Genomic DNA, 16,634 nt, shown 5'->3' with positions numbered 1-16,634 from the left:
AGAGAGAGAGAGAGAGAGAGAGAGAGAGAACGTCCATGTGTGCATTCCAGTCGCGTCCTGCACACAGACACCACATTGTCCCAGTTGGAAATCTGACCTGAGTGCAGCTCAGATACGGCCAGTGTCTTCAGAGCACTACTGTACTCAGTGTGTGTGTGTGTGTGTGTATAAAAGACAGACGGCATGCCGTGTGACCTTCATTAGGGTCACCAGCTGTGAAAGGGTGTGTAGGGTGAAGGGTCTCGGTGGTCCAAACAAGAGTCTATTGATAAACACACACACAGTAATCACTGACCTAACTCTGGCTTTGGGAATTTGGGAACTCTGGCTGTGGGATGCTACAGAATTTGTATGGCAACCAGGGTTTCCATGCCACTCAGACATCCCATAATACAAGCATCATTCCAGCACAGTTCCAACAGGAGGCCAAGTTTTCTGTGGAAGTGCCTAAAGGCTGTTCTGTTACACTGAGGTATAAAGGCATGTCCAGTCTGATCTTCAGGAGGAGGGTGCTTGGAGAGAACTAATGGTGAAGTAAAAAAAATACACGTCTGTCAGGTCTCAGGGTTCACAGCCCAAACCGGAGTCATCTATGCATTTGGGTCATACTGCCCAGCATTACTGACCAATACAGGCACCTCACATTAAACACCAGAGACACTAACATTTAATGATAGAGACTAAGCACCTTCAACCAGCATCTAAATGGTGTCAATATGCAGTAGAAAATTCAGCTGGTACATCATAAAGTCAAAGGGATGATGTGCATTTTGTAAAATGTTGGGATGCTCCTGATTGTAGGAGATTTTTATAGAGTTTAATGATCAATATATATCTGAGGCAGCTGACTTAGCTAGTAGATAACGAAAAGGCAAAGAGAGAGATTTAAGACGAACATCGATCATTTAGAGCAGTTCCACCTTAAGTGGTGCAGCAGTTACATTCTGGCCCTGCTGGAGCACCATTTAAGGTGGAACCTGAAAATTGGAACAAGAAGCTGGTGAATGAGAAGCAACTTCAGCCTCGTAAAACAATCGAACGTTGAGAGACATTTTACAAGAAACTGTTCTTTTGAGGAAAACTTTGAGAAAAGCGACTACAGCTGCAGGACTATGAAGTCTGCATTCTCATTTTATTTTACAGCCTGTACCAGGACATTAGGACTGACTAAGACATATTTAAAGCCAAGATGGTAAAATGGACATAACATGTTGTGGCTCCCAAGGATAAAACGGCTCTTAACATTTGGGTTGCCGACCTGTGATCTACAGGGTCCTTTGATGTTGCCTATGACATCGTTGACCTGAGAGGGTTGACAGAAAGACCTAAAGATGTTAATGTGCACCAGCGTTGGCTCACAGTTTTAAACACCTGTTTAAAGCAACTGTTTTTTTTTTCTTGTTTTGGACCTAGTTTTGATATTTATGGCTTAAAATCGAAGGCCTACCTCTAATAGTCACGTTCCGCCACTGATATGTAGAAAGAGCTGCAGGGTATGGGATGAAAGACCCATTCATACCTATGGAGCTATAATTTTACCTTTACTGTACAGCACAATGCACACAAGCACACATACAACTGAGACGCGATCACACACCCAGTCGTAAGTTTCACATTGCACATATAGAGTGACACACATGTCCATACAATCACACTGACAGCTGAAGGTCATCAAGAAGTCAGGCACTTCCCATTGGAAAAAAGCTCATAAACCTGTTAAAACCCAGAGAAAGCAGCTTGTCTCCCACATGTACAAAGACTGGGCTTAGAAATGGCATTTGGCAAAGGTATGTGCTGTTTTACATCATGGGGAATAAAAGTGGATAAAATGCAGCGACATATTTACATGGTACATTTTAACTGCCAGCAGCAATTTAGGGGTCCAAGCACTTATGCACTTGTAGTCCCATCAGGCAGAACTTAGTGCAAGGTATGTTTGCAAGTTACTTACTTCGGATAGTTAGTGCAGTACTGCGTATATATGTGAAATTCTTCACTCTGTAAAAAAAAAAAAAAAAAAAGTGTTACATTGTTTTACTGATACACAAAGACGTATCGTGACAACGAACGAGTTGACACAAATGCCGTCTGGACAAGAAGGACAAACCTGGCAAACCAAGGAAAAGGAAAGGAAGACATAAGGAATGTAGAGAGAAAAGTTAGCAAGAGGATGCATGAAAAGAGATTGGGAGTGAAAAAGACTTGAGCTAATGAAAAAAAAAAAAAAGTCTCTCCAAAATGGTAACTTTACAGGAGAGGGCAAAAATGCCCTTAATATTTAATGTAAGTTAATGTAAAGAGATTTTATTCTAACTGGTTTTGGAGCATTTCCATTAGCCCAGTCATCATGAAATTTGCACACAATGTAAAGGAGAAATGCTGCATTCAAATGATGTAGAAAAACAAATACTGACAAAATTGGAGATGCATGAATTTCACCAGTACTTGATTGTTCTGCTCGTTACATTCTGTGAAAAATTGATGATAGATGGACCAACAGAAATGCTCCAAAATCACTTGGAATACAACCCTTTTACATTAACCGGCATTAAGTCGAAAGTTTTTGCCTTTTCCTGTAAAGTTACTATTTTAGAACTGCATGTTTTTCTCTGGACAGTGATGATACTCCGTTCTCTAAGGCAAGCGCACAGTATAATGAGTTGTTTACTGTAATGCCAGTCTGGTGACTCCTCTTTTATTTAGTGCATCTCGCTTGCCCTGCCCCACCACCAACTTCAAAGACTTGGGGAAAAGTACAGGGCAAGACACTATCAAAGCAATATTCTCTTCCTGCAGTCTCTCTCTCTTTCCCTCTCTCTCTTTCCCTCTCTCTCTTCCCCTCTCTCTCTTCCCCTCTCTCTCTTCCCCTCTCTCTCTTTCCCTCTCTCTCTTTCCCTCTCTCTCTTCCCCTCTCTCTCTTCCCCTCTCTCTCTTTCCCTCTCTCTCTTTCCCTCTCTCTCTTTCCCTCTCTCTCACTCTCTAGTTCAGCAGGGCTTTATTGGCATTAATGTTTCAACAGTAAAAACAGAAATTTATTAACTTTCATATATGATTTAGTAATTATACAGCAGGGAAATGGAGACTGAGAGTGAAATACTAATATCTGTACTTATTAAGGCTTGTTGTTGTTGTATGTTGGTCTGTACTAACACTAGGAGGACGTGTGAGCAACATTGCTACTGTACATTACGGCAAAAGCTTTAGATTAAATTTTTAATACTTAGCAAAGCATATTGTGTGTGTGTGTGTGTGTGTGTGTGTGTGTGTGTGTGTGTGTGTGTGTGTGTAATAGTGTCTGTGCTGTGGTCAGCATGGATGGTCTCGTTAATGCTCTTCAGTGAAGATTCCTGACTCTGCAGGAAAAAGAAAAGCCCATTATGTCTTTGGCAGACCACCATCTGCCACTTAAAAACATAAAAGCCCTTAAAGAAGAATGAAGATCCAGCAGCGCACATCTACAGAACTGCACACAACAGAATGATAAACGATGTTTATCTAGCCAGCAATCTTTTATATGGTCTGAAACAGCACAACAGAACTGGAACATTAGCAGTGGTGAACCCTCAATGCTTTCCAGCCCTTCAGAGACGACTTGAAGACTTTCTGGAAATGTAATTAGTTACTCGTTGTATTTAAACTCTGCAAGTGCTTTAGAAAAGCTTTTATTGGACTTAAATTTTGGACAGAAATAAAATTTTCTGAAAATTGTGATCAAGATTTTAGTTTCTAGGCAAGCTGTCCATTGCATGAGACTTCAGGAGCTGAAATGAAGTCCTGATCTGATTCACCAACATTAGGAAGTGCCAGCTAGGAGCTTCCCATTCACTTCTGTACGGATTTTGCCACAGGGTACAAGCATTTTGAAATCACATGATGATTTTAAATGGATGTGAGCAAAGATTAAAAGTTCTAGATGCACCACTGACTGAATAGGAGCCGTAATCTGGCCAAGACTCTTTATTGAAATTCACTGTAAAACTGACCCATTCAAGCTCAAATGTGTGTTAATATCTATTAAAACCTTCATATAAAACACAGAAGAATGCCTTTGCGAGTTTCTAACGTTTAGGCTTGATCTAGAACGGCCAAGAAATGTAACAGTGCAACAGAAATCCTATAGGGGGCGCTAGCAGAAATGAGCCATATCGCAGAACAGGGGAGTCAAACTCGACTACTAAAACTGGCCATTGTTTTTATTCACAATATGCCAAAACTGCAACGAAGTCACGAAATACTCAAACAATTCAAAAACAATTTAAAATAAAAAAAAGTTTGTTTTAAGTTTTACATAAAACATTAGGCTACATTAGCAACAGAAAACTTTAAAATCTCTTTAAATGTCCCCAATGTACCGTAGGGTTTTTAAAACCGCCCATTTGCTTGAACTGGACCCCTGACGTTTTGTGGAGCGGTCTCATAGATCGCTGTAGAGCATGCAGTGCATGCTGGGGACTGTAGTGCAGCTCATGGTGAAACAGGCCAATATCAATTCATGACGCACTGATTTTATAGGAAAAGCTTTCGTAATGCCCACATACAGCCGACCGGAGGGCGGAGGTTCCCCAAGGCCTCAGCACCAAGCTTCCCGCCTGCGGACCCTACAGACGCTCAGCTCAGGAATGTGACTGCGGTGTAACTGCCATTTACCGAAGGAGTGATTACTGTAGACACACAAACACGCAGAGGCCTCAGGGGCGTCCGGTATGACCGTTTTAGGTCAGTAAGAGTTGTGAGTGTTCGGTTTGGGTCTATTTTATGAATGAATTATAAGCCTCGCCGGCTCAACACGATCAAAATAAACCATGAACATTACAATAAACATTAATTATATAAACACAAACACTCCATAAACACACACCACAGATGAGGATGCGTGTGTGTGTGTGTGTGTGTGTGTTTACAGCATTCGTGTTACTACAGCTGTCTGAAAAGACGAGCTCTAACAGATAGGTAAAAAGAGCGAGAGCGAGAGAGAGAGAGGGAGAGGGAGCGAGAGAGGGAGCAAGAGAGTGCGAGAGAGAGCGCGAGAGAGCGAGAGCGAGAGAGAGAGGGAGAGAGAGAGGGAGAGAGAGCGAGAGGGAGGATGCGCTGTGAACTCTTCAGACTGACCGGCACCTCTTCCAGGTTCATTTGAGCAGAACCTGACACTTTGACCGTTTTATGGCTCTGTCCATAAGAAAGGTTCTACTTTCTTTGGCGGAAGGACTTAAAACAGACTGATGAAATGTTTGCAGGTTCTGTGCTGAGGCTGTGTGTCGTCACTCCCTCCCTTGGTTATACAGTCTTCATTCTGCTTCTTATACGATTTATTATATTATTATTTATTTATTATATTAGGATTTAATATCAGCCTCAGTGAACTTTACCTTGGCTACAAAGCACTCGGCGATGGCGACCGGGTCCGCGTTACACTTCTCCAGATCATGCAGCAGATCCCTGCGCACACACACAGAGGTAAAAGAAGAGAATGAAAATTTTAGCTCAGTCGATCAGGCTGGTCAGTTTGAGGCTCATGAATTCTCTGAGCTTTTTCACTGAGAAGAAAAAAAAATAAACTTCCTCTAATTAATAAATTAATATTGTGTGTGTGTGTGTGTGTGTGTGTGTGTGTGTGTGTGTGTGTGTGTGTGTGTTACCTGTTGAAACAGTAAATGTCATGAATGTTTCCGAAAAGTGAATTTCTGTCTTCGACACCCAACAACGGTCGAGCCTGATTACTGATACAGTCCAGATAATCCTGAGAGAGAGAGAGAGAGAGAGAGAGAGAGAGAGAGAGAGAGAGAGAGAGAGAGAGAGAGAGAGAGACAGAGAGAGAGAGAGAAAAATACTTAATCAATTCATCACTAATTATACAGCAGTTAGCTCAGACCTCTAATCTGTCATAACAGCAGTTTATTCAGCACATAATGACTCACTTTACGCTGCAGCTGTTACAGAGTTTCGACTGCACCAACACAGAAAATGGACAGTAGGGTAACATTTAACCTGCAGACTGTTTGATCAAACACTGAAAGAGAGTCACCATTTAAAGAAGATCAGCTGTGAAACAGAACCACATTCAGCTTCACCAGCACTGAAAAAGCTGAGCTCAACCTGATATTCACTCACAAAAGGGCTCTACTTCCACAACGGAAGGACCTGCTGATATTAAAGCACTTAAGGTTGCGTGTGATCATGAATGAGAGAGAGAGAGAGAGAGAGAGAGAGAGAGAGAGAGAGAGAGAGAGAGAGAGAGAGAGAGAGAGAGAGAGAGAGAGAGAGAGATGAATGAAAGGATGAAGGTGTTATGAGTGTTAATCCCATCAGCAGTCAGCCGAACCAGGCAGCCTGTCAGGCAGATGAGCACAGATTGGCCGCCTGGGCTTCAGGTTTAGCCTTATTTGGCCTCATCGGTCCAGTTCAGGTCTGGGTCAGCGTCCTGTTAGAACTCGACCCAGTGCCATCAGTTCCTTATACAAAGGCCAGTTTTCTTCTCTTCCTCCCTGTCAAAAGTTTGGGGACGTCTGGCTTTCGGAACAGATGTTTGTTTTCTGTGTCGGTTTATAGTAACTGACTTAGTAACTGACGTATTAAAACTGGTTTCATTCAGATTAAAACAATAGAGCATGTGTAAATATTTGAGACCGCGCCATCTTGGGACTGGCTCCTCACATGGTCCTCACCCCCTGAGTATTTGAGGAGAGGTGGGCAGCACCTTGACACATTTACTCAAGTACTTGCACTTGAGTCCACTGTAGATGCTTCGCAGATACTTCATTTACTTTGAGCTTAACAGACACTCAAGTTACATTGAACTAAATATCTACTAAACTGACCTTGAAATACTTATTTACTTTACCTCTAAACCTGCTCTAACCCAAACCTTAACCTCAACCCAACCCTCACCCAGGTCCAAATCCTAACCCCAACCCCACCACTGTTCAGAGTCTAATGAGTTTGAGTTGTTTGAACATCTGCAGATGATCTATAGGAGATTATCCAAATAAAGTCAGACCCACTCAAGTACCTTAGTGTGGAAAGGAACCCATGACATGTTGACCATTCATACTTGGTCTCTAACTCCTTTGTTGTGTTTAGTTTCATTCTGATCTGTTGGTGACATCTGCGGTGCTTCGTGATTGCTCAAACCTCTGATGTTGGAGCTTTAGCATTTCGTTTTAGACCAAAATAATGACAAAGAGAGAAGAACAGCTTCTGTAGAAGAACAACTACAGATGCTGGACAGAGTAAGAAGATCCACTGTGGTTCTAAAGATACAGAGAGAGAGAGAGAGAGAGAGAGAGAGAGAGAGAGAGAGAGAGACAGAGAGACAGAGAGACAGAGAGACAGAGAGAGAGAGAGAGAGAGAGACACTGACTCCCTCAGAGAAATCTCTAACAAACAGCACAAACAGGAGTTTGCAGTAAGTAGCGATGCTGGGAAAAAGGCCGGACCTTAACACCGTCAACTGAAACACACACACACACACACACACACACACACACACACACACACACACACACACACACACACACACACACACACACACACAGAGTTCACTCTTTAATCGCACCACATACTGACAGGTAGGATCAGTGTGTTCTCTGCCTCTAACAGGATCTTTCCTCACCTCATCGCAGCCACTGCTACAGACCCAGACTGAGATGACACCAGCGTGTCAGCACCGCCCCCCCCAACCTGAACGTCGAACCCCTCACTGAGAGAATGTAAACATAAAATACTTAAGCAGGAGTTTCACCTGATCCACCTCAGTAAAAAGTGCTGCACTGAACTTTCTTCTGCGTGATCGTTTCCACATCAGTGCGCATTAACATCACTAGCTTCTCTAGTTTGGCCGATGCCGCTGTGATGTGATGCGCGGTCACAGTGAAAACTCAGTTAAACCCTCAGACACCCAAGCACTGATTTTTTACATTGAGGTATTTTCATTTTTTCCACTATAAACACTGATAATGAGTGAATTTCTCTTGCTTTGGGATGAAATTTGGGGAAATAGGTGTTGAAGGCCGTGAAAGCTCCATTTTTTCTAACGTTCCTCACCCATAAAGACAGAAGGACATATCCATATTTTATGTATAAACAGTAAATCAACAATATTTCAAATTGAAAGGTTTCTATGAAAAATGTATGCATGAAGTATGAAGCAAGTATGAAGACGACTAAGTTTATGGTGACAAAGACTGATACCTTTGATGGAGAAGATGTGGAATTGGTGGACATCTTTAACCTACTCAGATCAGCTATTAACAGTAAAGAATCCAGCTCTAAATAAAGACGACACAGATTGGCAGATCATGGATGATGGACCCAGAGTAGATCTTCAAACGCAAAGATTTGGACCAGATTGTCCAGGCTGTGGTCTTCCCTGTGGTTTTTTATTGATGTAAAAGCTGGACAATAAACAGGCCAGACAGGAAAAACACTGATGCCTCTGAACTTTGGTGTTGAAGACTTTTGGACGGCAAGGAAAAGAAAGGAATGGCTCCTCGGTCAAATCAAGCCTCATGGCTCACTTGAAGCCCAGGTGACCAAACTGAAGCTCTGATTTTGGACCAGTTCATCAGAAAAGACCATTATGCTTAAAGGAGCTGAGGGTAAAAGAGGATGACCAGCAACACAATGGATGGACATAGTCAAAGGAATCATGAACCAGCCATTCGGGAGCCAAACAGAAGGCAGGGTTTTCTGGAGAATCACTGTCCATGTAGTGGCCAGAAGTCGGAAGCGATTTGATGGCACTTTTTATTGACTTTGTGCATGTCTACTTCTGACTGAAGCCAATTAGTGTTCTAAACCATTGTTTGGGGTCTCTATTGGTTAAATGTACATTATTGCCACAGTTTTATTCCAATAATTCCCATTTCTATTGGTCCGTTCACCATTACAGACTCATCTAATGTAAAGGATGGCTGATGTTTTCAAATGGTGTAAATGAAAAGAGAGAAAAAAAAAAAGTGTCGTTATTTGACATTATAAAGCCTCATCCCATCGTCTCATAAGAGAACGTATTTTTCTTCTATGTAAAAGACATTGAATTCATATTTGCACAGTTTTGTCTTTTTGGCCCCTCGACCCACCATAAACACTGCACCGTGTCCCCCCAAGACACTCCTGGTTATAAGGTTTTCATATTCCTAAATTCAGTGCAGCTCTTTTTCAATAAACACACTGTCATGGACTCGGATGGTCAGTGTTGTGTATACAGAACCCACCCGACCCCATAAGCCACAGGCGATGTGTGTATTTGTGTGAAGAAGTCCAAGGAATGCAGGTCACGGCCTTCGGAGGCACAACACCAGCCCTCCGGCAGACCGTCACCAACGCACCTCCGGTAGGTAAACTCAGCGTAGCACAGCAACTCGGCCGCCGTCCGGTCTGATTTACAGTGAAGCTGAAGGACAGAGTCCGTAATTTATAACACGGGATCTAAATGTAGGACCAGCAGCCGCTGACCTGAGGGAACATGACGCTTGGGTTTGTTGATTCTATCCTTAACACACAGACACATTTATCACCACCGCCAAATTCCCGTCTGAACTACTTTGACAACTGGCTTCCCAATGATTCCTGATTTGGGCAGCTGACCAGAAGAGATTAGATGCCGTTTTCAGATCAGATACCATTCCCAGTTCAGACCAGATGCAAATGGTCAGATCAGTTCACACAATACCCCCGAACGAGATACGATTCCTGGATCAGACACTATTTCCAAACAAGACATCATAATTCTCAGATCAGTCACCATTCACAAATAAGATCAGACACTGTTCTCAAAAGAGATATCATGATTCCCGGATCAAATCAGTCACCACTCAGATAAGATCAGACACCATTCCCAAATGAGACATGATTCCCAAAACAGTTAAGATCAGACACCATTCCCAAATGAGATCTCATGATTCCAAAAGTAAGATCACTCACCATTGCCAAATCAGACCAGATGCAAATGATCAGATCAGACACTGCTCCCAAATGAGACATAATGGCTCCTAAATCAAATCGTACTCCATTCCTGAATGAGGAAACGCCATTTCCATAGCAGATCAGACACCTTTCTCAAATCAGACACTGATCTCCACACCAGATCAGACTCAACTCCTTACAACATACTTGGATCAGATGAGACAACTTCTAGATAGGAATGCTTGTTGTTCCCAAATCAGGCCAAACACCATTTCTGTCATTCCTACTGCTTTATCAGGAAAATCTCATCAGCCCAGAGCCGGAACTCACGCATCAGAGGATGTAAACAAAGTTTAGAGTCTGCAGGTGGAGCTCGTGTGGAGACGGTGGATCAGATAAGAGCAGAGAAACACTCCGAATACAATAAAACACTGAAGAGCTGTTAGTTTACCCAGCAGCCCTAACGCAACACTGGGACCTGCTGACAGATGAATGAATGAGCTGAATGCGGAACAGTCTGGGTAAATGTTTGTGTTTTCACCACCACACCCCTCCATCCTCTACACGGTGGGTGTGTGTGTGTGTGTGTGTGTGTGTGTGTGTGTGTGTGTGTGTGTGTGTGTGTGAGTGTGAGTGTGTGAGTGTGATCCTATTTCTGCCTACAGACAAGCAGATAGAAATAAACAGAAGAAAAACAAAAAACCAAGAAATAAAGGAAAAAAATAGAAAAAGAGAAAAAAGAAAAAGGAAAAACAGACAGACAGGCACTGACTGAGCGATGGATAGACAGATATAGGAAAATAAAGTGAAAGAAGAAAGCAGAAATAAAGAAAAGAGAGGGACAGAGAAATAAGGGAATAAGGAATAATAGAGAGAAGTAAAGAAAGAAAGAACGAATGAGTAAGAGAGACAAGTCGTTAAAGAAAGAAGAAGAGAGCAAGAAAAAAGGAAAGAGTGAAAAAGAAAACAAATGGAGGGATATAAGGAGAGAAGGGGGAGTGAAGGAACACAGGAAGTGTGTGTGGGGTCGAGTTTCACCTGCACTTCCTCTGGATCTCTCTCACACACACACACACACACACACACACACACACACACACACACACACACACACACCCAGCAGAGATGAGCAGGTTCAGACACCCTGAGAATCACTCGCACCTTTCACCCACTCAGACCGTCCGAGTTCAGGCTCAGCCTTTAATGCTGCTTCTGCTGGCACCTCTATGGGATTTCTAGTGCTATGCAGAATCAGAGCGTGATTGGCCGATTCCTCTGCTGCTTCCTAACCATGTCGGTAGCCAATCTAACGTTTCATGTTTTCAGTGCAGCTGCTGACCGACAGGAGAGCTCAGTGGAGAACGTTTCACTGGTCAGTTCCAGACCAGGATGACTACAGTACTCAAGACAAGAAGCACTGTGATGCTATTCGATAAAAACAAACTAAAAATGATGCTTTTTTCCATTAGGCATCCTGTAGGTACTGCTGCAACAGAAACAGTAACAAACATCTATAGCAGAACATATCCTCTACATAATTATAGCACCTATCATTATAAACACTTAAAATGCCATCACTGAGTACTTCAGGTAAAGTGACATTGTTAAGGCTTAAGGCTATTCATGTATTCTAGTCATATTGGCACATTGTAGTACAAAAATGGATTGAAGGAATAATTAGTGACATGTTATTAGAGCCTTATGAAGCATTATTAGAGTTTATAAACAGGCTTACAGAGCATTGTCGCAAAGTTACAAAGAATTCTAAGCAGTTTTATTAACGTTTACGAAGAGGGGTTTCATACTAAGTGCTCCTCTAGTCCACAAAACCACACTCAAATCCAATCAACGTGAGCCCGAAAACTAGCAGTCATACCGGAGCTCGGCTCCAACCATGTCGTGCTGCATTCTGTATGAACTCTGAAGCAGTAAAGCCTTTCATTTCTGCCTCTTTCCTGTGAAACGTCTCATTGTTTTTGTAGCCTGAGGGTAAACCAGGAAACCGGAGTTTCACTCTGTATCAGATATCCCTGCCGCCCCACCTCAACACGGAAAACTCTCACAGTTATTTACATTTTTCTATGACGTCTGGTGCGCTCCAATGCCAAAAATATCTGCTCCGCTTCATAAGAAAAACAGTTTTCCCGTATCACGTAGAGTCCTTGTGCAATTAGTTGCGGCTGCTGCCAACGAGCTCACAATACAATCATCGTAGTAATAATGTTAACACTCAAACTAATGGTGCTATGAAACTTTTGGAAAGCACAGATGACATGAAATACCCACTGAGACCCTTTAACCGAGCATGAGCCATCTGCCAGAAGAGCAGATAAACTGCATTAAATCATATTTAAGCCTACACAAGCCTACATGAGCACATACGTCCAACTTGAACACAGGAGTAGGTGGTCGTATCTCATCTGTGGCAAATGTGGAACAAACAGCAAGGCGTGTATAAACACTACAAAAAAGCAAAAACTTTAAATAACAAGGGTGGACAGTGTGGGCTTCAGTGCCAACTGGTCAGTCGTGGGATTTGAACCCATAACCTTCTGGTTGTTGGCTCACCTCTCCTACCAAGAAGCTACCAGCCACCCAAATGAACTGAAATATCAGAAATGTGTTTACTCTGGATAGCAGCACTTATTAAACTTATTTCATTTTCTATTTTCCTGAACATCAGTGGGTCAACTATAATATCCCCATGACATGTTTTGTTATTTAGTATGCAAGCAGCAAACAAAGACTGTTGCCTTGAGATGTTGCTTTGTGAGTTTGATATCCAAGGATATGCAATAACAGATTTATTTCCATCAATGCTTAAAGCTCTTAATGGTCCTGTATAAGCTTTGCCTGAATCATTGGGAGAACATGACCTTGATCCCCAAAGATGCCACAAAGCAAACTTTGGTAGCAAGCAACGAACAGTGCCCGAACAGGGACTTGAACCCTGGACCCTCAGATTAAAAGTCTGATGAGCTAACCAGGCCCTGGAGCCATGATAGCAATGAGCCCAGTGATCCCCAGTGCTGCCACTGCCATCCATAGCTTTTTGTCCATGAGAGCATAACTGGCCTCTCTCGCTCAGCACAATGACAGTCAATACAGGTGTCTTAGCAGGATTAGCAGGTAATATCCTCCTCCAAGCCTGTTGAACTCCAATAACGTCCCATTAAATGTCAGTTGGAAAAGATGCAGTGTTTCTTGGACGAAGCACGTGCTAGCCTTCACCTTCCCAGCTTGGTAACATCATGTGATAAAAGGAAACCTAGCCAATGGAAGGAAACTGGCCTTTCTTAGGGCCTTTCATAGCTGCTGCCAACTATGGACATTACATTGGTACTTCACCCACATCGACTGAACTGTAGTAATAGATATGAATGTGCAAAGACTGAACCGAAACTGAGCTACAACTCGAGTAAATGCAGTATTGGCACGTCTGTAAAGCCGGTACACCACAACCGAATCCTCAAGGCACCCGCAATGCTCCTCATTTTTCCTTCATCCTTAGTACATTTGGTTTGGAACAAAAATGGGGACCATCTGGGGGACCTTAAGGACCAGGTTCAGACTCTCCATCCCTCATCACTCACTCACTCTCACCTGAACGATGCTCATCAGGTCCTGTACGTAAGTCCTCTCCGTCTCCAGAATCTCCTGCACCACACGGTCCACGTACGCCACTTTACGCCCACCATCAGCTTCCTCCTGATTGGTGGGTGTAGGCGTCTGTCTTCCTGACTCCGCCTCCTCCAGCTGACGGGCAGGGACCAGCTCCAGTCTGATTGCCCCAGAGTCTCGGTCACGCTCAGGGGTGGAGCCTAAAACACCCCGCCCCCCCAGAGAGCAGTGGCTGTCCCGGGAGGAGGCAGAGGAAGATGTGGAGCCATAGCTGATTGGACGATCGCTGCAGTGGGAGGAGTCCATGTTGTGGGCCGAGTTGTATCTAAGGGCGGAATTCAGGTTGGGGCTTAGGACCGCCCCTTCAGCGTCAGGGACCTCCAGCAATGGGGGCAAGACATCAGGGGAGAATGGGTACTCTGTTGGGGAGAGAAAGAGAGAGAGGGTTTTAGTTTTATGTATAAACAAAGTTTTCAATCCAAGAAAGAACTGCCGTTTACACATTTTTACACTGAATAGTAAACAGTGCTGTGGCTCATTTCCGATAATCACTTGAGCAGCACCACACCAAGCTTCAAGGATTCCCTGTGCACTTGCTTCAGTAACATTACAGCACAGCTATGAGGCTTGGCCTCAGTGGGCTGACCACTTGAACACCACTATACTGTACCTATGAGGCTTCCCTGGATGTCCGTTTCAACAAGATTGCACCGTGGCTATGAGGTCTCCTGGGCCAACTACTTGAACAATGCTACACCCTAGCTACTGGCTTCCAGGTCGGTTGCTTGAGCAATGCTATACTGCAGCCAAGAGGGCTCCTGGGCACACTGCTCGAGCAATGCTACACCACAGCTACAAGGTTTCCCAGACTAGTCGCTTGAGTGTCGCCACCTGAACGACGCTGCTCGAGTGACACGGTTTGAGCAACGAGACCACATCTACAAGGCTACCTGGGCTGGTACGTATGCGACACTATACCACAGCAACAAAGCTTCCTGGGCCAACTGCTTGAGTGATGCTACACTGAAGCTAGTTTCCCAGGTGGAGAGGGACCTTCCTTCCCAGCTAAGGACTCGTTTTGGGCCATGCTGCAGTCAGGGGAGTTTCCCTCCTGCCCCCTGATCTCACCATCACAAAAAAATTAAATCAATTTTTCAACAACTCCTCAAAGGAAGAGGTAAGTTGGTCTGTTTATACGTGAAGAGGTAAAGGAGGGTTCGGGTGTGTGTGTGTGTGTGTGTGTGTGTGTGTGTGTGTGTGTGTGTGTGTGTGTGTTCAGTTGTGTGATTGTATTCAGCAGCCCTCCAGGAGCCCACAAGTCTAGACTCCCTCTCAGTCTCATGGCTGTGGCTGATCGAGAGGGACGGGGGGGTTTAATGGTCAGATTAACAGTGTAACGGGAGACGCTTTCACTCAGAGACACAGTGCTCTGTGTGTGACGGAGTGATCCTGAAATTGTGGTATAATTCCCAGAGTGAGTCTCGTCTCTGGCCTAGTCGCACTGTAACTCACTTCACCACAGACGTTTAGGCTGGAATACTACACCTTTCTGAAGAATGAGCTGATACCAAACATGACAACTGCAGGAAATGAAGCCGGAACTTTCATTGTCCTATATTTATATGGGTAGAGTGTGCAATGGACAGCAGTACCATGCATGAAGTGTCCACTGTACGGTAGCCTTAAGGAAGACAGTGCAGACCTGGCTGATTATTCTGAAGCCGTAGGAGTGAGAAATGGAAGCCTGGACATTTAATGGGTTATATGACCATCGCTTGAGTACAGAGCTGCAGCTTTAACCTCCACGTTTGGCTCTGTCCACGTGAGCGTTTGGCTCTCTCTCAGTGTTTACGGTTTCAGGCACTGACCCACTTTCACTTACGGTAACATGTGGGATGGTCACTCAGCAAAACAATGCCACATGCCAAAGCTCTCCTGGACGAAGTCCAGTATTTACAGTTACCATCCAAAAGCTAGTTTATCTAATCAATCAATCCATTAAATTAAATCAGGCGCTGGTGATTGAGCTGGACAGACCGGTGTTCTTCTAACTGGACTCGTCTACAAAGCATTAATAACCGTGTTGCCATATTTCACTGCATTTACTTGTTTATTTATTGTAATGTTATCTGGGCTGGATTTCAAATGGATCCCTATACATAGTGCACTGTGTGTTTTGGCTTCTATTTCCCAACCAAACATGCACTAACAGTCCCAAATTAGATATATTAGGCACTGTTCTGGGCTATTTTGAGACCCCTGTAGTGCACGATGTGGACAGTAGGGTCCATTTGATGTGTTTTTGCATGCAAAACACACCGTGCTGAGACCGTTTTAAACCATTTTCACGGCTGTCGAAGACGTTCTGACGACTCCTTTTCACACACAAGATGCGCCTCGTGCTATAAAAGGAGCAGGACACGCTTCTTAGGAGGCGGCGTAACAACGGTTTGAGAGAACGAGACAGACTGAGACGATCATTAAACACCTCAAAACTCACATGAATAACATTAAACAGAAAACTCTCGTTCAGGTTGGGTTGCCAGCGTTGAGTGGTCAAAGACAACCAAAACTAGGGACTCTATATCGACTGGTCAGTGGTGTGACGCAGATGCTCAGCCCAAAAATCTAGTTTTTATCTGAAATTCCAGTCTTTTTCAAAATTTCTGCATCACTCAGTGTTTGGGATGTAAAGAGTCATTCAGAGCAGTTTGGTGTGAAATGGTTCAGAGGTCTTTACAGTGGTGGTGATGAGAACCAGGGGTCGCCATGACTACAACACAGATATAGTCATTTTATTTACCATCCAGAACCACCAGAGAACCTACATCAACCGGCTCTGTTGACATTTTAAATCAGTTAATTATGCAAAAATTTCCTTTTAAATAAAGGAAAGGAAACCGCAAATGCTGCGTTTACATACTGCCATTGAAACAATGAGAAATTATTGAGGGTCACGTGACCAATGCTTTGGTGATAGCATTGCAGGAATAACTGTGTCTGCGCATATGTGGCGTGACCCTATTTTACCCTATTTTACCGACGGAGCCCCCGGACTGCTGAGCAACTGAAGTTGTACATCAAGCAAGAATGGGAAAGAATTCCACCTA

At 43.7% G+C, this 16,634-nt stretch overlaps 1 protein-coding gene across 2 annotated transcripts in view; it reads right to left on the bottom strand.

Annotated features, from left to right (window-relative positions):
- The window catches only part of LOC108443471 (pleckstrin homology domain-containing family G member 1), a 54,096-nt gene that overhangs the window by 17,156 nt on the left and 20,306 nt on the right, over positions 1-16,634 (bottom strand). For both annotated transcript variants that reach the window (XM_017724179.2, XM_017724178.2), the window contains exons 2-5: positions 13,507-13,943; positions 5,637-5,737; positions 5,367-5,436; positions 1,952-1,998 (exon numbers count right to left, since the gene is read on the bottom strand). In XM_017724179.2, the coding sequence (XP_017579668.1) occupies positions 1,952-1,998; positions 5,367-5,436; positions 5,637-5,737; positions 13,507-13,830 (542 nt within the window). In that variant the 5' untranslated portion in view covers positions 13,831-13,943. The remainder of the gene's footprint in view (positions 1-1,951; positions 1,999-5,366; positions 5,437-5,636; positions 5,738-13,506; positions 13,944-16,634) is intronic.

This window comes from Pygocentrus nattereri, chromosome 9, assembly GCF_015220715.1.
Source record: "Pygocentrus nattereri isolate fPygNat1 chromosome 9, fPygNat1.pri, whole genome shotgun sequence".
In the NCBI taxonomy this organism is placed as follows: domain Eukaryota; kingdom Metazoa; phylum Chordata; class Actinopteri; order Characiformes; family Serrasalmidae; genus Pygocentrus; species Pygocentrus nattereri.
The sequence above is the reverse complement of the archived record's forward strand: the minus strand, read 5'-3'. Positions and strand labels throughout refer to the sequence as shown.